Source organism: Bombus bifarius, unplaced genomic scaffold, assembly GCF_011952205.1.
Source record: "Bombus bifarius isolate JDL3187 unplaced genomic scaffold, Bbif_JDL3187 scf7180000010271, whole genome shotgun sequence".
In the NCBI taxonomy this organism is placed as follows: Eukaryota; Metazoa; Arthropoda; class Insecta; order Hymenoptera; family Apidae; genus Bombus; species Bombus bifarius.
Genome location: NW_022885586.1, coordinates 5,928,385 through 5,952,168, shown reverse-complemented (window position 1 = coordinate 5,952,168; position 23,784 = coordinate 5,928,385). Strand labels below are relative to the sequence as shown.

The window sequence follows — 23,784 nt, the reverse complement described above, 5'->3', positions numbered from 1 at the left end:
AATTTCTCTCGCATGATTTCCATTTATGATATCAGAGAATTAAAAGTATTAAAGAAAAGAACATTAGAGAAAACAACGAATATAGAATATTTATACACTCTAGTATCACAGGTTTAAATGAATGAACTATCGGTGTCGTTCCAAGAAAACCGTCCACTGTTTTTGTCGTGGTACATTCGTGGATTTGACTTGTTCTTTCACACGACTCGTATCCCGAGGGAAGTCGAGCCGGCAGGTCTCGCAGGTTTACGAGGTCCTACACTTGTACACTCGCCTAATTGATCTATGGCCGACCGTCTGTTCTACCTGCGGGGATGAGAAGGCGGTAACACGGACAGAGACACGGCCGAGGCAAGCGTGCACACGCAGAATATCAGAGTGAAAGCCAACGAGTCTCTCAGGGTGGAACGGAGCAGGAACCAGGAACAGGCCCTGCATTTATTGCCAGCGAATTACTCTGTGGAAAAAGTTTGCATCCTGCCGAAGAGAGGCTGCTCCTCTCACCTTCCTTCGTCTTCTGATTTAGCAGCAATCCTCCTAGACAAAAATCTTTTCCACTTCGTAAATCACAGTCCTCGTTTGAAAACATTAAAGGAAATTTCAGAGAACCCTTTCTTCGAATAAAGGTTTAACGATCTTTCTTGTGCGATGATTAGGGATAAAGATTTTATAATACGAAGTGAAAAATTAAGATGAAGCCTTTAAAGTACAAACTGATGAACTGAGATACAAATTTAGAAATACAATGATTTTTAAATACGTACACAATGATATTTCCATTTCCATTATTTGTGGTTTATCATGGCCCCAAAAAATTGACAAGTTGTAAATTAAATTCTTACAGAAAAATTGTTGAACATTTCAAATTAAGTACAAACATTCGCGCACGAACAGGTGATTTTTTTCAGCCAGATAAAATCACGTGGAAGTTCCAGATTAATTGGAATGCTCAAACATGAAGACGCGATCGTCCTCAAATATAAATTGTTGATCATTTCAAACTAAATCGAACATTTAAACACGAATAGATTATTATTTCCATTCGGACGAAAATAAAACAATTCTCCTGCATCTTATCGAGTAATACACATCACTGATACATCTCCGGCATATCTATCAGATTCCACGGCCGAATTTTCAATCTTCGTTGCAACAAGTTACCCGAAAGAGCTTAATTCCTATTCTCTGACTTGCGATTGAAGAAAGTCTCCTAAAATCGAGCGCGTCCCTAATTCTCAAAGCAGTAGCAGTTTTATCGCGCGGCGTGATCGATCCGCTCCCATGTCCCTGGTGCATGCGAATGTCACCGCACGAGAGTCTCGCGGTTCCCAGTCGATCGTTTGTACAACGGGTGGCGAGGCCAGTGGGTCGAAATGTTTGGCGACATGGTCGAATTATCCTCGATGCAGACGTGACGAAGAGGGTGAAGCACGATGACAACGTGGAGGGAAGGCGAAAGAATAAGAGGAACGGGGAGAGAGATTCACAGAGGATGGCAAACAGCGAGCAACAACAAGTTGCTCGTAATAGGTCGCCGATCGGGCGGCGGTCTCGTGAAGCCATGGGTCGAGGAGAGAGCGAGTCCGTTGCATGCCACAAATTGGCTCAAATATTTACGCAATTGGCATGATAACCGCATTACGTGATTATGTACGGTTGTTGCGCGCGATCCCGATGCTCACCCTCTCATCCCATCATCAGCACCACCCTTCTCCCCTCCGCACTGTCCCGTTTCTCTCCTCTCTGTTCTCCATTCTCTCGTCTCTCTCTCTCTCTCTCTCTTTCTGTTATTCTGTGCTCCGTTCTCCATGACCTCCCGTATAAACGGCAAATCAGGGTTATTAAACGACCAGTCGCGAGGCACGCGCATTGTTCCCGCCGGCTATGCAACTTCCGCTTCGACGTTCTTCCGGTTCTTTTCGCCGATCGCCTACCGATTCGCCCTTCGCGGCTCTTCAATCTTTCTGCGGACTTCTGCGGAGAAATCGTCGCAGTTCCTGTTTATGAAAGTCGAATGATTTTTTATAAATACGTTCGATTAGAATTTTTCGATAGACCCAACCTGTGTAAAATTTTGTAGTTCTGGGATTATTATGTCTGCAACTTTCTCTTGTTGAACGAATAAAGGGGCTTGTACTGTTTTAGATTATCAGTACTTGTTGTGGACTGTGTTTCAAATGCTTCTAATTGGTTGCTTACTTTGATCGTAGTTGGAGTTTCCTCATTTTGTGTTTATAAAATCTATCACGCATGATTTTTTGAACTTAATAGGTTATTAAATAACTGAGTAATAAATTTTAGCGTACTATATCTTTCTTACAAATATGACAGAAAAGTATGTCTCTGTCTTAACCTCCATACAGTGGAAGTTGGGTCATTGTGGTCAGGAATGTCGAATGTGTTATTTTATGGCGATAAAAGAGGCGAGTTAAGAAACTTCTTATGCCTATTCCTTGCTATGAAAATAAGGAACAAAATTCTTCCTACAGTTTGATAGAATAATAGCACGTGAATGTAACTTGAAATGTAATAAACGTGAAATATCGAATCAAAGATTAAGAAAATCTTTAGCGTCATACTTAATTCAATTTCAATTTTACTCAAACTTAAGAAATTCTCTTAACGATGAAAAAAGGAGATTTTTTCGAAAATTCGGTTTAGAAGTAGATGTTATTTTTGTTATTCAATAATATAGGTAAAGAGTCATTCTTCTTTTTGGAATGATTCGTTTAAATGATCGATGATTTCTTGTAGTCGTGTTTGCATCTCCAACGATTCCATGTTAATGCAATATCGTGAAAAATAACGTGTGATTCCTTAGCTATGAAAAACGTACCACTGGCGTACCGCTTCGTTTCCACGAGTAATGGAAAGAGAAAAAAATAGCCGCCGCTATAATTAGTGTCCATTTGAATTGATTGTAAAATGCGAAAACGAAGTAATCGCAACCGGTGTGTACTCAGAGACGATAGAAAAATTATAGGCGTCGCATACCGAAGAAAATATGAGAGTATTTCATACCAGGTTTTAATATCGATCTCTCATTAATGTCCTTAGCCTGTTCATGCTCTGATGTACCTTGATCGTCTTGAAAAAATTATACCTGCAGTACTATAAAGTGATAAACAGCCGTGAATTATAGTACGTATAAAGTACTCAACGTCGAAGATCGTTTTATTCAATTAATGATTCGATCGACTTTGCTTTCGTCTTGCATTTAAATACAAATTCAAATACTTCCATTCGAAATCGAAATATTTAAATCAACATCTAAATATCGGACTACAAATCCAAATATTTAAATTCATATTTAAATATTAAAATAGAAACTCAAGTATTTAAGTTCGAGCTTAAGTAATGGAATTCAAACAACGAAGCGGCAAGCTATTTTCTAAGAAAATAAACCATCGCACAGCTCGTACCTGATATTTCAAACGCAACCTTCTGCACGCATCAAATATCTAATCAATCTGCAAGCAGAAACAAACACATCTTGCCACATATCTGATTTGCATACAACACTGTAACATTCCTCCAACACGTTTATACTTCCATCGTCTGTAAGTCGCTTCCAAAGGAACTAATCCTTCAATTATTCTAATCGATGCATCGATGCATCACCTTCTCCACATACCTCGTCCTCACAAGCAAACTCAACAATACAATTACCATAAAACCGCAGAATATTGATTTTCATAAATAGTAAAAAAGATTCCATATATATACATTGACAGCTCGGCAAGCATAGTTTTCAGCTACACAACTTCCACATAATTTTTACTCGTCAGAACATAGGAAATTGTTCACCTAACGTTAATATCATCGGTTGCAATTATAATAATTCGTTTTTTTTTTCTCATTCAATCAAAGACTAGTAGTATTTCACGATTAGACTGCGAATATTCGTGCAAAGCCATATTTCTACGAATGTAATTAAAAAAAATGAGATTTAAGTAGAAAATTGTTTTACCCACTAAATGTCATACAAAATACTATTTCATATATTTCATATATTTCTGTTTGTTTCTGCATCCTAAAAATTCTCACAAATAGAAATACATAAGATTGCAAGCCTAACTGTAACATACAACAAGTTTAGTTACTCTGCGCGAAGTTTAACGTGGAATTTGAAGATGTTGAAACTCAGGTGGCCGAAACAACCCTACGCGAGTCTATCGAAGGGCTTGAAAATAGGAAAATGGGAGCCGAGGATCGTCATCCCTAGTCCCGGAGGCAAAGTTCTGCTTCGTGATTTTGCCACGGCCACGGCGGAGGCTGCTTCTTCTTCGAAGATACAGTTACTCCGGCCGGCGATCTAGCGTCGATCCGTTACGTAACACTCCGTGGAAACGCTCCGTGTCGACTTCTCTTCGTCTCTCCGCCTCCTCCGGCTGACGGTGAACGCGCGTTACGTGCGGTTTCCGTAAATTGCTACGTGCAAACCAGCCAGGCCCTGGTTCACAGTGGTGCTCTCGTCCTCGTATACTCTCTTCTGTCTTCTCCTGGCTCATCTCGCGCGCCAGAAAACACACCAGTCGGTGGGAGTCGGCCCGGTGGTTGATGTTACGGAGTTCGCGGAAACGCGAGGGTATTCAACGAAAAATCGGTGCCGCGCGGCGGCTAGCTAGCGCACGGAAAGGTGAAAACGTCGTACGTGCGAATTATCCGTTGGCACGAGAGCAGAGGAGAGCAAACGAAGGAAAGAGAAAGAAGGTACACGTAGAAAGTGTAAGAGAGATAAGAGCAGATATTCCAGGACGAATACTCTCCGATACGTCTCTCCTCTCTTCTCCGCCTTCGCTGCCACTTCTTCTGTTTCGGTGCCGTTGTTACGGCAGCCGGTTCACCACGGTAGTCATTACTTGAATTAAATAATACTCGGTATAATTATTTGGAAAGTTTATGCTGAGATGTATGGGTCGCTCGTTCGAGGGAACACGGCCGGGAGAGCGCGCGGCTTTTAATTACGCGGCTGCTGCCAAACAACGTTTCTTCGAGGATTGCGCGCGCTCTATGGCCTGGCCCACGGGGTAATTAGCCGATGTTTAGAAAGCTGCACGACTCTATCGATGACGGGAGACCGTGTGTCGTGTCACGAATCTGGGTCTTCGAAGGATGGATCGTTTAAGTGCATGGGAGCATTGTGTCGTTCATTGTTCGGCCCGGCTCGTCACGTTGCGAATTATCGCGAACGGTGAGAAGCGGGAGAGAACGAAACAGATAGATCCACCGAGAGAGCACCGCTTCGTTGGTAATGAATTAAAATTACCAGTTACGCGGCTGCCTCCGCGTAAACACCGAGCATTGATTTAAACACCGAGATTATTGTAATTACAACAATTTATTGTCTCGGGGTGCAATCGGAGAAGGCAAGGGAAGAGAGGCAAGCGAGAGCGATCGGTGGCGATATCTCTAGTTAGGTTTGCGAAGTTGGTGTTACGTTTCAGGCGCGTGGCGCCATCTTTCCATCATTCAGGAAAATTGAACGTTTATTTAGAAATTTATTTTAAATATTTCTTTAAATAAATTTCACATATAAATAGTCGGGAACAGTTCCGTAAATTTTATTTTCGCCCTAAGTTTGCTTTGTTTTCGATTCACTGAATTTGTAGATGCTTCACTGTCGCTTACTATGGTAACAATGTATTACAAATTATGTTTCGTAGCGTTAATAATTGTTATAATAGTAGGAAATTCGTATACGAAGAGCGAATGAGAGTTTTATCGGGGAAAGAAGCTGAAATTATACACTTTGTTGTTGAACAAAATATGTGTTGTTTCGAGGGTTATCGACGGTAGATGAAGGTTCCTTCGAGGCTTCTATAAAGTGATACCGAAATGACTTCTCCTCGAGGTTCGATCCGCCCGCGTTCTGACCAACAAGTGTTGCAAACGATCACGTGGCTGATCGAGGCACAGCCCCGTCATTATCATAACTGCTTCTCGAGTACTAACTCTAATGTCGATTTTAACGAGAAACTGTATGCACGGTCGTGACAACCCGAGGGTTGACATGACGCGTTCTACTCTGCAATAACTAATAACGACGCATACCTATCTTCCCTCTTTTAAAAAGATCAAATAAATTTTGATACAGATGATATTTTTATTAACGAATGAAATTGGATGGATAATAAGGTCAAAAAGAGGTTCTAAAAACGGTATCTTCATCCCTTAAAAACATATATATTTTTATATTTAGATGGAAATGGTTTGTAAATTATTGAATTAAATGGGATGAATAATAGACAAGCAGTGGAATTTTCGTCTCTTAACAGTTTAAAAGAAATTGGAATAAAAATGAAATTAAATCAATTAAAGTGGGCGGATAATAAATTAGGAAATATTGTCAACCCTTAAAAATCTCTACTAAATTTATATAGAGAAGTGACTTTTATATCATCCATTTAGATTGGATAAATAACAAATTAAAAGGGGGTAGTTTCATCCCATAAAGTTAAGAATAAATGTTGGTAAAAACGAGTTTTGTGTCAGGCAGTTAAATTGGATGGATAATAAGATGGAGAAGGAAATAGCTTCTTATTTCGTATATTTTTCATGGTGACTGTACCCGATGCAAACCTTCGCGATATTATGTGACCCTTCCCTCCAGTGTCATTTTTTACGTACGCCACGCGAAATCGATAAAATCGACAATTACGGGAGAGTTGGTTGTCATGTAAGTACTTACATACGTGTACGCTCACGTTTCCAGCAACGTCTAGGAAAATTATCTCCCATATGACGACTGACAGAGGACGCCTGAAACTGCAATTTCGCAATTGTGCGATCCTTCCAAGAACTGGCGCCGGCTATCCTATTCCTTTTTCAGAATCGACATATGCGTTATGTTTATCAGAACCTCCTAAATATACAATGAAGCACGAAGTAGATTTTCGAAGGCGAAAATATTACAATTTCTTTTCTCGTTTATTATTTAAAATTTTGTAAGCGATCTTTTACTAAGTCGTTGAAATATTAAATATCTATTCTGTACTTTCAGAACCGAAGTTTTGCGGAATTTGGAGAAGAAGAAATTATTCCTTCGTCAATGGAAACACATTTATTCCAATCTAATGTAAAAAAAAAAAAAGAAAAAGAAATGGCACGATACAATAAATTTCAAAAACTCTGAATTGCAAGATTTAGGTGATATATTACACGTACGAAGCAGAAGGTTCATAAAATCGATATTACTTCGCGCGGTTCGATTGTCGAACAGTTTGCACGCAGATGCGTCAAACGTGTCAGTCGTTTATTTTTCTTAATGTCAGCGATCGATGGCATATGCAAAACCATCTGCCAGTGAAATTTGGCAACGAAATTTTTCAGATTACATGTTGTCCTTTGTTCGATATTCCATGATTGGTGTTAGCAATTTTCCTCTTGAATAATAGCTTTAAGCACACTACTAGCATAAAGAAAAACTTGGTAAAAACGCAGACGAGAGAAACAGTTGTGCGACAAATTACAAAGAAACTTGTTCAGCATATACAATGTTACGTTTGCAGTTAGTCATTTGGGTAAAGAGACACGAAAAGAACATTTTAATTCTACAAAATTAGGATGTGTCTCGCCAAATCATAAAATAAGGGTTTCATTCGAAGTGAGAGGAGAAAATGACGTTTGAAAAAAGAATACATCTCCTATTTACATATTTATTGTTCTCGATATTTAACCCAACACCTTACACCGACAGCAATCATTAAAGTATATTCATCCGTAGGCACAGCGACGTCACCATCTCGCTTCTTTAATGCTAATTGTCCTCTGAAATCACAGGCTCATTTTCCGTTCTCTTCTTCCGTTTCCATACGTCGTTGTCCACGCTTTTTATTAAACGAATTAACCAAACATTAAACCAACTATCAACTAGACAGTTTCGCACTGATAATTTTGAAAAACGTACTCATCTGATGTGTCTTTGGAATAGCCAGCCAAAGTTCGCCAGAGTTCTCGAGGTCCTTCTATCGCGAGGGGAAAGTGTTGCCAAGCCCAAGCATCTGTTAAAACGGTAGGAAACGTTTTAATAAAATTTTCAGAATGTGTGTAACATTCATTTTCCTTTCCTTTTCTTTTTTCGTTTGTTGCAAGTCTAAATTTCGATCGAAAAATTAATTTTTTTTTAGAAAAAATTTAATATATTAATTACAATTTTGTATGCTGCTACTTATTATTCCTGTCGTTTAAATAAAATAATAAGTTATGGACAGTTGTTAGAAATCAGAAAATTTCTTTCTTTTCTTTTTTCGTTTGTTGGAAGTCTAAATTTCGATCGAAAAATTAATTTTTTTTTTAGAAAAAATTTAATATATTAATTACAACTTTGTATGCTGCTACTTATTATTCCTGTCGTTTAAATAAAATAATAAGTTATGGACAGTTGTTAGAAATCAGAAAATTTCTTTCTTTTCTTTTTTCGTTTGTTGGAAGTCTAAATTTCGATCGAAAAATTAATTTTTTTTAGAAAAAATTTAATATATTAATTAAAACTTTGTATGCTGCTACTTATTATTCCTGTCGGTTAAATAAAATAATAAGTTATGGACAGTTGTTAGAAATCAGAAAATTTCTTTCTTTTCTTTTTTCGTTTGTTGGAAGTCTAAATTTCGATCGAAAAATTAATTTTATTTTTTTAGAAAAAATTTAATGTATTAATTACAACTTTGTATGCTGCTACTTATTATTCCTGTCGGTTAAATAAAATAATAAATTATGGACAGTTGTTAGAAATCAGAAAATTATTTTACGATTATCCTGACTTAATCGAATAAACGATCGTATAAAATTGATTCGTTACCATCAATCGAAGGATAATCCACGCGTCTCTTTATAGGTCTCGAGAAAGTTTTGTCGCTAGCATACGGTGCCCAGGATTCAGCCTTAAAGATGAAGAAAACACACGCTAACTTTATGTAATATAACTAACAATTACAAAAGCATTGAACATTCGCACGAGACAGTACTCTAACCAATACACCGTCTGATCGAAATCGCTTATTCTACTGTGCGGTATAAAAAGTATGAAATTAAGATACTGTGTCTCAATTATTAATACCTGTGCACGACTATTATAGCCTGAGATCTGTGGAATGTTCCTTCGAGACTTCAAAAAATCATTATAACCCTCGCTACGTCCTACACGAGGAATGTTCTTGGCAATTTTTAAGAAGAATGCCGGTACCTCGTCTGCTTTAGATAGATTTTCACAAGCCAGCAATGCCAAAACGCCAACCGTAAGAGCTAAAATGTTTTAAAGAAGAAATTCTCACGAAATTCACTCTTGATCACTATAAAAAGGACACTGCACTCTCGGCACAAAATATTCTTCATTTGAAAAATAAACTCACCACCAACGATAAAACGTCGTGAAAATCCCAAAGATCGCAAACTCGTCATCTTCTCGCTTTGGATCTGCGAACGAATCGATTAATTCTCGATCAGTCTTGTAAAACAATTAACTAACAAAACACTGTGACTTTCCAACAAATTTTATCTAACGACTATGTCCGTTCGTTCGACCATGATCGTTGTCTGCGAAAACGTATCGTATACTCGAACAAGCCAGCAGAGCAAAGTGCACACGACGCTGTTTCCGCGACTGTATGTGGCAAACTGAGCGATTTTTCCTAGGACTTCTTCCATTATCGCTAAGAGTGGACAGAATACTCCTGCACCGTGGGCGAAGGAATAGTAGAGTTTGCACGGCAAAGCCCCATTGCATTTAAATATTCCCGATGTTTGTGATGGCATCTGCGCGATGATCACGCGTGAGAAATCTTTCCAACGTGTACGTTCCATTACGTTCTCGTTGTTTCAGCCGACGTTGAAACCGAACTTGAAGATCTAAGATGTTCATTCTCGATTTCTTTCTGCGTGTACGTTCGCGTAAATACGGAGAAGAAGGGAATGCACGATAAGTGTAATTTTGTTGATTTTCTGATTTTAAAGTTACGTTAATATTAAACAGAAGGGTATTAACGTAACGATTAAAAACGACTAGAATCTCGTTCGAGGATACAAATGTTGTAAAAGTAGTTGGTCGAGTTTTATGTAAAGGTAACAAATACGACTATTAAGATTAGCGATATTTTAATATATTCGATACTGTAATATCAAATGACTATAATCTGCTAGGCCCAAATATGTGAGTCATTTAAAAATAGCTGATACGTTGACGAAGTTTTATACAGGGTGGTTGGTAACTGGTGATACAAGCGGAAAGGGGGCGATTCTACGCGAAAAAAGAAGTCGAAAATATAGAATAACAATTTTTCGTTTTAGGCTTTGTTTTCGAGAAAATCGACTTTGAATTTTCGCTCGGTACGCGTGCACTTTATCGCATTTCGTTATAACGGATCTCACTGTAGATCGTTGTCTCGATGGAAAAATTAAAAAAAAAATAAAAAAAAAGAAATTTTTATTCTATATTTTCAACTTCTTTTTTCACTCCCTTTTCGCTTGTACCGCCAGTTACCAACCACCCTGTATAAAAGTCAAAAGTATACTTACAAAGCCAAGCTTTTTAACACTAGAAATACCATACCAGTCAAAATAACTGGTTCTACAATTTTATAAATGTGTCGAGTCTCGTTTAGGAATCATGGTCCCTGATATTAATAATACCAAAAATGTACTACACAACATGGAATTGCTTCTGTAAGGAAGTAACAAATCAATAACTATAAAAATATTCTATTATTACGTATTTTTTAAAGACTGGTTTTGGTAAAAATAGCTTCGTGTTAACTATCGGCAGTTCTAATGTTAATATCCTCATATCGTAATATTATACGAGAAACAAACTTTGAAACGTTGAAGAGGATAGGAAAAACACATGTTTACGATGGAAACAAAATATAGAGACAATTTTAGTAACACGCGATCGACTAACAACGTACTGAATTCTAAAATTGCTTCCTCGTGAGATATAGAAAATGTGATTTATAATGTTTCTCCCCTACATTCTTCACATGTAAGGAAATGTATGTAAGGTTACGGTGTATCTGCGGAAGCCAGAATAAAGAAGAGAAAATTGAAACGCTTTCTTGGGAAGTTTGTTCTGCACGTGTCACTTACCTTCCCGTGGTCACGATACACTGAACAAAAATTGTCAGCTATCCTTCTATTTATGCAGCGATTTAGAATGCATTAAGTATTTCGATCAGGTTGATTTTAATGTGAATCGATGCTGACACTTGTTGCACCCCTATCCTCTCGTCGAATGAATTTGAAGCTGAACGTTTGTCGCTGAATAATTTTTGTCTGTGGAATATTTGAACCGTCGCTTACGTTTCGAGTATACCGCGAAGATTTTCTGAGATTGAAAATTTGTATTTTAAATTGATCGTCAAATCTTCTCATTCCAGATTTCAATGTTTTTTTTTTTTATCGTCTTATTGTAATTGGAATTAAATAACTCGTGTATTATATAGGAAGTATTAGGTTGTCTGAAAAATGTCTTTCTTTTACAGACCCGTCTTTTACAACGATGCATCTTTATACAAACATGAAACCTAATCAGTCGAACGTTGTGATCTTCATTTTGATAGAACAAAATGGAAATAATATAAAATGGAAAATATTGTGCATCCATTATTTCCTTATAAAATGAAAAAAAACTTTTTGGACGACCTAATATTTAATGGTTAATTCTTAATTCTCTATTCAATAGTGTTCATCTGTCGTTGAAAAGTGTATTAAGTTTGAGGAAAATATTCAAAAATTGTTTTATTATAATTTAATAATGATGATATAATTACGAATGATCCTTATTTGGTTTTAATTTTAGATTGAAATTTTTCTCAAAAGGCTGAAAACCTTCTTGTTTGCTAAAATGAGAACACGAGTGAAGGATAGAAATTTAAATGTTGTATTATTATTAACGTAATAAGATGTTTTCGTTATTAATAATATATCTCTGTAAAAGGATAATACGCTGTTGAAATTTATCCATGATATTTTTAATGGATGTATTAAAGATTAAATTATCGTGAATTTCAAGAAGTCATTGATTTATAAGGCAATTATTTTCCTGTTTGTTTTTAGGAAACTGTCTTTGTCCACGCGTAAGCGTAACCCTTATTCCACCAGGTGAGTGATACGTGCTCCCCATATCGAATCGTTCGATCTGCATTTCAGATATTGGATAGTTTCGTCGAACCTCTGCTTGCTACGTAAATTATTTAAAATTGGACACTTTCTCGAAAAGACGCATTCTTTAAATTTATTTTCAATAATCAGATAAAATGATTTGGTTCTATATAGAATTCAGAAATCATAAAGTAAGAGACAAATTCATCCATTTTTGCAACATAGAATGTTTAATGCGTGCAAATGTACACTTTAATATAAATTCTTACTACTTGTAAATTATCAATAATAAAAATTAAATAACTATTCAATTCAATAAATATTATAAGTTAATATTTATAATAATAACATAATATTTAAAATAATAATAATAATATTTATATTAAATAAATATTATAAATATTATAAATATTATATATTATTCAATTAAATAAATAAATATAATTAAATAAAATTCAATAATTAAAATTAAATAAAAATTAAATAAAATTGTCGATTTCTTAAAAAAAAAATAAAAGAAATATCTGGACATAAGAATTTTACATAAAAGTTACAAAGATGGAAATTATCAAACCACCGAATTAATGTCAGGAAACATTAGATTTTATTATATTGTATTATCAGAAACATGTATACAACGAGATTAATTGAAATCTAAGCGATATAATTACAAGACGGCGAGTGATTTGGACGATGCGACGAATCTCAAAGCGTCAGAGTGATTGTTGAACTAGACATTGACATAGTTTGGCTATCTATGTATTACACGTCGATGAAATGATCAAGCAATAAATATTAGCATTCGACGCATTCAAGTGAACCCTGGCGTTTTCAATATTTTTAGTTGGAGTCCTGACGTGCCAACCAGGCGTTGCATGTTTCGCTGACGGTTTCGCAGACCGATGACATGGCTCGGCTGATGAGTTCGTAATCTATGGAACATTCCATGCAGAAATATCATTTTTGATAGAAATTGTCAGGGAAACGACAGAATAATATGGAAATTCAATACGGTTAGACGTAAGATAAAGGTAGTGGGGTGTCAGATGAAATTTGATCGAAAGAGACAAAATATAATGTAACATAAGATAAGAATTAGTATAAGAATTTAAATACAAAGAGATATTAAAAATTATATAAATGAAAATTTGACGGAACGAAAGAATAATATAAAATTCAGAGTTTGGATAAATATAAAATAAAATGTACTATTGGAACTTAGAAGAGCATAAAAGAAATCTGAAAAATTCTTAATCGCGAAGTTCTAGAAACAGAAACACTTCTCATTCTTTATAGAATAATTAAAAGATATTGTAAATTTTTATTTTACCAGTGATAGCGTTGGATCGCTTGCCGAAGATGCTTCCGTTGAAGGGAGGCTTCCTGTAGGCGGCATCCACGCCGATGGCGAGGATGAAGGCGACAACGACGATGACAAGAACGAAGCGGAAGGACATCATTCTGACGGTTTTGATTTGTAGACTGCTTGAAATTAAAAGAACAACTATTTGATAAACTAAGAATATCGTATAGGAAGAAGAAACTAAAAGTAACATGGAACAGGGAGTAAAATTTGCCAAATAGAATTGTTTAATATATAAGGGAAAAATTCTTATATAGAAATGGTCAGTTTACTTACAAATGTGGAAACGATAGAACTTGTACGGTAGTTGGTCAGCGAATGTTGCAAATAAGGCAAAAGCTCGGAGCTTTTATAGTAGAGAAATGGACCGAAGACAAATGTGCCTATCAAGTACAGATGGCCTACATTATTTGCAAGTGAACTCACCAAGAAGTTTGTCTAAGGATGTATCGATTCGACGTAATGTTCAAATTCCTCGTACAACGACGACAATCAGTGGAAATAATAGAAAGATATGCAAGCATTTATATGAAACTTAAAACGCAGAATTTAAAAATCATGAATTATAAAAGAAGAATAGAATATAAGTTTGAACATTTGTGGGAAATTCTAGAAATGATTCGAGACAGCTATCTGAATTTTTCTTACACCAGAATGTAAAGAAATTTTATTTTCTATAGTATAATAATAATGTATTTCTAATCTTACCTAGAGCTGGAAGATCTTCTTGGAGAGAAGGATGACTGTGATCTGCTGTTTCCGAAAGAAGGTTCGGCTTTTATAAGAAGCCAGACTACACACAGAGATATGTGCTGTAATATTGTTATAGAACAATGTTACAAGCAATAGCGTACGAAACTTAATTACAGACACTCCTGATTACCTTTTACCCCAAGGGAAATGACGATCTATTTACGACACAGAAGATATTTTATATAGATATAAAAACAATATGAATAATGTTACTTCAGGTTACAATATTATTATATATTGCATTTAATTTTGTAAAACACTGTTTCATCATTTTGTAACATAATATTGCTAAATGTACTATTTCCTTTTTTTTTTCTTCTACAAAACTATGAATGTAAAAGTTTCATAGAAACTTTTGTGAGTATAGATGGAAAATTTGTTCAGAAACGTTAATATTTTTTAAAAATATTCCAATATTGGTGTAAGCTGAGTAAAAATTAATAATTTGGATAATTTTTTATTGGTGTCCTATTTGACCGATTGATGATTAGAAAATTCTTATTTTTATCTTTAAATTTCTGCGTTATCTACCGAAGAAATAGTAGGATGCGATCATTGATTAGACATTGGGGTTTTATCACAGCAAGGTACGTACATACATTTACTGGATAATTTTATCGCGATACAACCGACGAGGTACAGAATTAGTCAATGGAGACACTACAGACGAGTATTATATATATACCAAACCAATATTATATTGAATCGATAATGTCAGGTTGACCCTCAAAACGTAGAACTCGAAAAAGCATTGCATGTCACGTCTATTCTGTATCTCGCCAGTGGATACATCGTGACACTGAAGCACGGACATGTGAAACAGAGACGATATAGAAGGGACCTGATATTTCAACAGAAACCACGCATTTCAGCTGATAACACGAAGATTTACAGTAGGTAAATGTCGATAAATTATCTTCAGTTGTCTGAACAAGCTGTAGATGATAAAGAAGGAATCTATAAATTTCTTTTGCATTTATCTCTTACCGATCATTTTCCAATTTTTAGCTTGAGGAAAATATTCTTCGAAATCATAAATAATGTTTTTTAATACACTTCAAACTTTACGAGAATTTATCTAACAGTGCATCGTTTAGATTACAATATTCTTTATTTATCGTATGACAAAACATAATGCAAAGATTATTTACTTATACGATATATACATAATGTACAATCACAAACATAAACAATACAAATATATTAGAGACACGGATTAACTCGTAAATATGCCGATAAACGAGCCTTTGAGCGTAATATTCGTTAATACTAATAATATTAATATAATTATAATTATCATATCGCTTAATTATTTTCCATGACTGCTTACCGGCAGCAACCACATACATTTTTTACGTGTAGGTACATATCAGAATACAATAACTCCATGTAAACGTTAACAACGATTAAATTGTGCAGATTATATTCTAGATTTGTAAATTGGTACCCCACAAGTTTTGACTCCTCGATATTATATCGTTAGTTAAATAAAATTTCCGATTATTCGTATTTATATTTACAAAGCAATTACTTCACTTACAACTATTACATAGCCCAGATAATAAATTGCTGAAGTCGAGTCTTTCGCGCATTTCCTACTATTATTACGGAACTATTTCAATGTAGTAGATCGATCCTAACAGAAAAACCAATTTTTTACTGTTCGCCGTATTTATTATAACGTAAGGACGCATGATTCATACAGAAATACATTTTAACTGTATCTTCTCTTTTTTTTAACAGATAGATGTATGTGTCGAAAGTGCGCGAAAGACAAAGTTTTGCATCGCACAGGCATACTAGAATCTACGTCTTATTGTCGCGTCACAACGTTTTTTTGAACGGCATACTATATAAAATGAACGAAATGAACGTTTCGTTCTAAGGAACCCGAAGAATCGTTTTACAATCACCATCGATTTCCCTCGAACCGGAACGTGATCGCGTTCAAAAAATAATCGCTTAAATAACAACTACAACAAGTACTCGCATGCTTGCATTGTTCTGCTCGCCTGTCGGATTATTACATCCGATCATGTTCGAGGCTTGATTATACGCGAAGTATGAAGGAAACTACGAAATTGGAAGACATGGATTTTGTTTCATTTCCCTTAACAAATACCTTAAACTATTGATATCCTAATATTAAATACAGCATTATTAATTAAGATACGCCGGCGTTGTGTAAAAGATTATTTATTACAACTAGAAGAAATCTTAGGGAACTAGACGTATATCGACGCGCGGGTGCACGCGTTTGTTGCACCGCTGCCACGTATAAATATCGTTTATTGCATAATACACACATTGCACTTTATTGTCCTGTTCACACGCCTCTAGAACGATGCTCACAGTGTTCTTTATCGTTTCCCTGAACTGTAAATATCGTGTGAAGGATGTGTCATTTTTATCGTGGAGAACGGTCGATAATTCGTGACAACGAAAAGCCTCCTTTGTCTCGAAGAAAATCCCTCTATTGCGGTCTGATAAAAAGTTTTTTCCCTGGTCGTTAAGCTCCCCCCGTTGAGCGCGTGAACCGGACCTAGCGTCTAAAGAAGTCTCTTAAGCCTAGGAAAGCAATTAAGCCATCTAAAGACCGATAATCGCAGATTGCGATCGTTTCGAAAAAAATATTCCACTACAGTCTTACATTGTCGATATCTCGTTGATCGGTAGATTAACAACGAGCAGCTGGGTCGAAAGCATCTTCAGATAAAAGACACGAAATACTCTTTTCTTATCCGGCGATCGCGATTATTGGAATTGCATACATGAATCGTAATATACGATCGAATCTCGCCCCGACGAGGATTATCGAGGAATATACATAGATTAGGAAAAGAAAGAAAGATACACGAAATAAACGGTGTTTACGTGTTATCAATCAAAGAAACTAACCTTATATCTATCGGTACCATTGTTCCGACTAACCTACGAGATATGTAAATTCGTAAATCTGCTGCCTTCATCGTCCGGAAGCCCATCTTCCTCTTCACGGTATTATGTCACAGTTACAAGCGCTTCCACCCTTACCGTTGTCACATTGGTTCATACACCATCGGTCCCAGTCTACAGATGTTTCATCCGTGGAATCTTCCTTGCGAGAAGCATCATCTTTGGAGCCTGGTTTCTCTAAATTACCAGTAGCAGCATCTTTAGATGTCTCTTCAGAGTCTGCTTTATTTAAATTGTCGGTATCTTTAAAGTCTGCTTGGATTATATCCTTTTCCACTTTGATCTCCGTGATGTATCGACGAACATCTTTGGTCTTTAAACTTTGACCTCGAACAATCTGTTGTTCGCCCGCCTTCTCCAACATCCTCGTTACATCGGTCCCCTTCAACTGATCCTCTTCGAATTTCTTGACTGTCGAAGGATCTTCTTGGTTATTCCTTGTTTCGCCATAATTTACGTCGTCGCAGGAACAACCGTGATACTGGATAAGCGTCTGTCGAAACGTACGACAGGTGTGGGTGTTGTCGAAGACGAGCAAATCCGACGAACCATGACACGGGGTCAAGCAAAGCCTGAAGAGACGGTGAATCGGGAACCGGCCTCCGCTGGACTGAAGAACGAGTTTCTGCTGGTGCTCGCAGCCTCCCGTGATCTCGGGGCTGGTGTTCCGTGCACGGCACAGATAAACGCATGCGTGCTCGACCGGATGCGCGACCACCATGGCCAACAGCAACGCCAGCAACACCCACCGAAGTAGAGGCGTCATCTGAAAGTGATGGCTAATCAATACGAAAGCAAACGAGGAACTTGCCGCGTTCCGATAGCCGCCGGAGGAGGAATCGGAGGGATTGGTTATGACAATCGGGAATTTCCTGCAGCTCTCTTTCTCTTCTGGTATGTCTCCAAATGATATACAGGGTGACTCGCGTTACATAGTGCATGTAGTAGAGGAATTTCTGGGAAGAAGGCGAATAGAAATTGTGTGAAGGTGGCTTTTGCTATTATATCTTAGAATTTGCCAGTTGTTTTTTCATGGCTTGAGTGGATGCGTTAAAATATAAAAGTATTGATAGGATACGAGCTGAAGTTGAAATTTTTAGGAAAAGAGGACGGTTCTCCATATATTTGCGAGTATAATGATCATTTTTTAACGATCAAAGTGAATAGTTCGGAGTATAAATTCTTAGATAAAAAACAAACAGAAGATTGTTTGTATATCATAGAACTTTAGCTTTTTTAACTTTGGAACTGATCATTGTTTCTTAATGATTAAAGTCGATGTCTAAAATTAAAGAGCGTTCCAAACAAGCATGCAGATTTTTGGTTACATAACAATTCACAATTATTATAGAGTTTGTATTTTTTTTCTAAATATAAAAGGAATACAAATTTTTAACAACTAGTATAATCATCAATTGAAATATAGATGATATTAAAACACTAAAACACAAATACTAGCAATTTATCTAATTCATCGCTTTATCTTTTAACATTTTTTTCAAAAAACTCCTCGATTATGAAAGTATCCAAACAGTAAAATTGAATTAAAATTAAAATTATATTTTGGAATTTGACAATAATTTCTGTCGACGATTAAGACATATATCTGAAATTCTGAAACGATACGATCTGGAGTTGAAATTCTTGGAAAGGCAACAAACAATAGTATGTTTCGATAAAAGGAGATTATTCTTTTGTTTTCGATCGTCGAATTTCTTCGTCGAATAATGGATTGATTCGGGTATCACGAGACACACTATATCCTAGAAGCTTCGTTGGCACGCGGAGTGAGTAATACCAGGATCTTGGTATCCGTTATCGGTTTTGGGTGCCGTATGTCGATAACTGGTGCGGTCGTCCCCAGTTTGGAACGGGCAAACTTTACTAAAATTCCACTAATTGTCATCAAGGGCTCGTGCCTTCTTAGATAATCGGTAAGCCTCTATTTCCTAAGTTGTTTCGAAGGTTTTCTCGCGTCGATGATTTACGAGTAGAAGCTCGATGGAAACCGAAGAATTTCTTCGCACAAAAACCGCAATCGATTCCATGTGCAGTAGTGTGCACGGTACAATTTTTAATTTTAATTAAACGATAGAAGCTACAAGTTCTGGCATTTTTATTTTAATTGACATAATAGCAAACACGCGATGACACAGAAGAGATATACCAATTGCTTTTCAGTTTAACGAATAAAAATAATCGATGGTGATTGCTGGGATCGTGAAGCCAGCATTGAGATTCCTTTGTGTCGAGAATGTGGCACGCAGAAATTGAAATCTGCTCCTGACAAAGGACTTTGTGAGCTTATTTCGTGAATCAGAACGACCCTGTTTTCTTCCTCTTTTGTTATTAAAACCGGAACATGCTGGCGATATTGAAAAGAAATTTGACTATTTGTTTTCTTGAATTTATATAAATTAAAGATTGTACAGCACAAACTATATTACTCAAAATGTTTGCATTCTTGTATCGTGATTCGTTCCATCAAAATTGATTTCACAGAGATCTAATTTGTAGAATGCACGAACGGAAGCTTGTTTTTTCTTTCAATTACATATTCCTCCATAGGCTTCTAAATTTATATTTCTTTGTTCCAAATTTATATCTGTTCCGTACAAATCTTATAATTTCTTTATTAATAGTACTAGTGTTAATCCTTCAGAAATCAAATAGTTAACTTTCATAAAATTGTCGAATTTGTCCTCTGCATGATTCAATTCGAAAAATAACAATAATAAATAATTTTCGATAATAACAGCGTTTCCAAGCCAAATATCTATAATGTAAAAGGCATAAAATGATAACTTACCTTTAACATTAAACGTAAATTAGAAAGAAGACTTTATGATCCGACAACAGGTTGATCGCGCGAAATGAATGAGAGATTTGAAGCTTTACGACGCACGCCACTGGCTCGACTGTTTGATCACCAACAGTATGTATCGCATTAACTATCATTGGCTGTATCAACTGGTACAGACTGATTACGGACAAACGTGTCCAAGGAGCGTAATGAAAGATAACACAGCGGATACTTTTCCGTTCACGTTCGTTTCTTTTCTTAAAGGGTCACTGACCTATTGAAGACACTCATATTCATTCGAGGAACACGTAAATCCTATCCATCTGTTCATGAAAACAGTCTGAACACTCGATCTTATAGACTTCGATCGATTATCTATAAAAGTTCATGTAATGCTTATTCCTGGTATTCCTTGGGTCTTACCGATAATCGCGTACTCCAAGCAATTTCAATCTTTTCCTTGTAAAGTATGAAACAGGAGTGCAATCGTAAATACAAGGAATCAGTACATGAACGAGGGCGATTAAATTACCTGTATCTTGTGTCAATGATGAATGATTACGTTTACGTAATAACGATAACCAATGAAATCAGATTACTGGAGACAAGAAACAGAGATTATTAGAAACGTGAAAGAAGTTGAGTATCGCGTGGGATTAACTTTTTCTATTTTCTTATCTTCATTCATAAGGAAATGATGTAATACGGTGTAATAATTGCGATAATATCGTAAAACTTTAATACTTGTGAAATGATATATACGACAGGATGAAAATCATTATGAGTACAATTTTCTGTCATGTTACTTTAAACTTAGGCATATTCGTCGTCCATGGGACGTTATCACGAGATGCTGATAACGATAATCTGAAACGACGCAACAGAAAAAATGTAAGATCTCCGTGATAATACGAATTAAATAATGCTTACTTGTGACAAATGTTTTCCTCGACGTTACAAGTGGAATTTTTCAATTCCAAGGTATAGGGGCAATATCTCGTGTCCGGCGAATAAAAATTTTGAGGCGACTCGTCCCTTTGGCATTTATATTTTCCCAGACATCGAGCTTTCGAATGAAAAATGACCTCGCAACGAGATAAATGCGTGGACGAACTACGCCAGGTTTTCAATCTAGGTTACTCGAAATTCATTTCACGAGACAAACGAGCTCGTAGTCTGCCACCATGAATATTCACATTCACGCGTAACCCATTCGCGTATGCACGTACTGGCAAACGCGGGGGATGCATACTACGTCTCATACGTCGAGTATCGATCGTTGTCGCGTTTCAATCATGTCTTATTTATTAGCAAAATTTTGTCCTTATGAGCAGTGAAATAAATCATTGTCGTTGTAATTTGTATAGATTCAGCATATTTGATCGAAAGTTACTTTTTTTTTTTTACCCTTGTCTATTCTTTGTGTTTAGTTAATTCGCTGGAACAAATGTAAAAATTTGTACACTTAACAAATACCTTCAACATTTATGAATAGTCTTTTCATATTCAATTGAAAAATTAAAAAATTTAACTATTATATTATTTTTTATTTTGTTGGTTTTTTATCAATGTATTTTTATGATACTAAGAGATCAATTATTCCTATCACGCTCTTCGAATTTTTATGTCAATATTTTATTTTTGTTTGAAGAAATAAAGGGGCCTGGATTATTAAAAAAGATTTGAATGTAAAATTCGTTTCGTGTATACTAACGTAATATTTTAATGATTTTCTCATATTTTCGTCAAATTGAAAAATTATATAATGGTAGAAAAATATGCCTGCGTTAAATTTAATTCAAAATAATTTCCGGATAGCATTATCTACATCGGGAAATTAAATATTCTAACTATGAAGATAAGTAAAAATAGATGATTTAAATACGTAATTTGATTAGCATAACAGCTAACAAGCGTATGTTTGCTACTCAACAGTTTATCAAATCATAACTTATAGTAATAATTAACATTTCTTATGTTCTATTTTAAAAAAAATAAGGAATAATACAATACCTCGCTATAATATTCCAGGGTTAAAATTCGTCACAAAATTGATATTCGTAGATAATACAGGATAATACACGACATATCGCGTTCCTGCAGTATCAAGGATTAAAAATTTAACGCATTTCATATCGACGTCTCTCTAAATCAAATAAACAATGTAACATTCATAACGGCGCCAGTGTTATCAGAAAATGAGCACGCACTTTATCTGTTTCATCGAGATAGTACTTTCATGATTTTCACGTAAAGACAAAGCGAGAAAAAGTGGAAAACAGCCCTCAGGAACAGCGGAGGAGGAACTTGGACACAAGTAATTTGCATTCTCTGGGCCGATAGCACCGTCAAGAAATTTATCCCGAGGCATCCGAGAATTCTTTTCCCGGTACCTCCGGGCTGCATCGTTTCAATTTAAACTTTCTGTGCGAAGTAACAGACGCGAGAAGCTGTTGAATCTCCTTCCACCAAATTCCAAATCGATTTCTCGTACAATGACGCCGTTATTCTGATATATTGAAATGTCACCATGATTCTGTCTAATTGAATTTTTAACTTTTGAGTTCGAGCCCGAATATTCGTGAAGGAATATAGGAATATTCAAATCAATTGATGTTTACGTAATTGCTCTTAAGTATTATATCCGATCGTACGAATTTTCAATTATCCAAAGACTATTCTGGTCCATTCATCGAATTAAATCTCCTTCTGAATATCAAATTTAAGGTTTAGAGCAGTTTTCAAATATTTTTAACGAAGCTAACTGTTTTCTCAAGTAGGTAATACTAAAACTCTAATTAGGTAATTACCAGATTCGATGTACTAATTACTAAAAAAATCGTCAACTACGTTCTCAACAAATAATAGATAACTACCACTTGAAATTTTATCATCACGAGACTCGTTATGTTCTTCCTGTAACAAGATAATCGGCATCGCAGCTAGAGAGCCTTCAACTACATACTTAAATGAAGAACGTTCCAAATTATCAAAGAAAGAAGAAATGAAAAGAGATCAATTTATATACTCTTCTCATTGAGCAACCCTTCATTCTCAGAATGCACTTTACTGACGATTTTACACAAAAACAAGTAACTACAATGGAAAAACAAGGGAGATCGTTAGCGAAGGAGAAGAACTCATATTCTCTAGTACATATAACGGGTGTCTGAGGAACATAGAGGCAAGGAACTAAGTGTATCGACCTCAATGATGCGAATACGTACACTCGACGATGGATTGTTACGTTCCTGGCAGTTTCTGGGTCTTGTCCTGTCCTCCACCCTCTCACGAAGGACGGAGGAAGTATTGATTAAATTCACCGTCGGCCATTTTGTCCCGCCATCCGATTGGCTGCCGTCCATTTTGTCCTTCCTACCCTTCCCTATAACCTCGCCTAACCTCTACGTTTCTTCCTCTTCCTCCGCTTGTCATTCTCTCGAAGTGTATCCCTCGTTTCCTCTCTTTCCCCTTTCGGTCGGAAAGTCCTCAACCCTCGCGCGGCGAAAACTCCAGCCACGAGACGCATGCGTCGCGACATTTTTCGCGAAAGAAATCGGCAATCAAATTTTTTGCGTCTCTTTCGCGTCGCACCGTTGCTTCTCTGTCTAAGAAACGCAGCTGGATGCTGAAACATCCGACGTCAAGAATCGGAGATTCTCGTAGGAGTACGACACGGACGCGCCGTGAATTCTTAGGAAGCTTCATCGGCAACGATTCCAATCTCTTTAAGCAGAGAATGATTTGAATTCCTCAGGATACTCGTGACCAAGAATCCACCGATACTCCAGAATATAATTTCTATTCCAAGCGTTCA

The 23,784-nt window shown here is 36.2% G+C and overlaps 3 protein-coding genes across 3 annotated transcripts; all 3 read right to left on the bottom strand.

Annotated features, from left to right (window-relative positions):
- Positions 1-7,638: 7,638 nt before the first annotated feature.
- Positions 7,639-9,788, bottom strand: LOC117216374. Its single transcript, XM_033463034.1, has 5 exons — positions 9,351-9,788; positions 9,059-9,243; positions 8,801-8,882; positions 7,910-8,003; positions 7,639-7,829 (listed from the first exon to the last, which is right to left on the bottom strand). The coding sequence occupies exons 1-5, from the start codon at positions 9,397-9,399 to the stop codon at positions 7,760-7,762; spliced, it is 480 nt and encodes a 159-aa protein (XP_033318925.1). The 5' UTR covers positions 9,400-9,788; the 3' UTR covers positions 7,639-7,759.
- Positions 9,789-12,685: 2,897 nt separating this feature from the next.
- Positions 12,686-13,565, bottom strand: LOC117216356 (SIFamide-related peptide). Its single transcript, XM_033463008.1, has 2 exons — positions 13,424-13,565; positions 12,686-13,025 (listed from the first exon to the last, which is right to left on the bottom strand). Exons 1-2 carry the CDS (start codon positions 13,551-13,553, stop codon positions 12,934-12,936), a joined length of 222 nt encoding a protein of 73 aa, XP_033318899.1. The 5' UTR covers positions 13,554-13,565; the 3' UTR covers positions 12,686-12,933.
- Positions 13,566-15,939: 2,374 nt separating this feature from the next.
- On the bottom strand, positions 15,940-20,128 carry LOC117216383. Its single transcript, XM_033463059.1, has 2 exons — positions 19,974-20,128; positions 15,940-17,930 (listed from the first exon to the last, which is right to left on the bottom strand). The coding sequence occupies exons 1-2, from the start codon at positions 19,980-19,982 to the stop codon at positions 17,202-17,204; spliced, it is 738 nt and encodes a 245-aa protein (XP_033318950.1). The 5' UTR covers positions 19,983-20,128; the 3' UTR covers positions 15,940-17,201.
- Between the last annotated feature and the right edge of the window lie 3,656 nt (positions 20,129-23,784).

What these genes read in the sequence shown, in the direction of transcription:
- LOC117216356 (XM_033463008.1), bottom strand. Translation starts at nt 13,553, where the DNA reads ATGATGTCCTTCCGCTTCGTTCTTGTCATCGTCGTTGTCGCCTTCATC. An exon ending in GCGATCCAACGCTATCACTG is followed by an intron (nt 13,026 to 13,423) that starts GTAAAATAAAAA and finishes AATGTTCCATAG; the next exon opens with ATTACGAACTCATCAGCCGA.
- LOC117216374 (XM_033463034.1), bottom strand. Translation starts at nt 9,399, where the DNA reads ATGACGAGTTTGCGATCTTTGGGATTTTCACGACGTTTTATCGTTGGT. An exon ending in GCTATAATAGTCGTGCACAG is followed by an intron (nt 8,883 to 9,058) that starts GTATTAATAATT and finishes TTCATCTTTAAG; the next exon opens with GCTGAATCCTGGGCACCGTA. An exon ending in TCCAAAGACACATCAGATGA is followed by an intron (nt 7,830 to 7,909) that starts GTACGTTTTTCA and finishes TTTAATAAAAAG; the next exon opens with CGTGGACAACGACGTATGGA.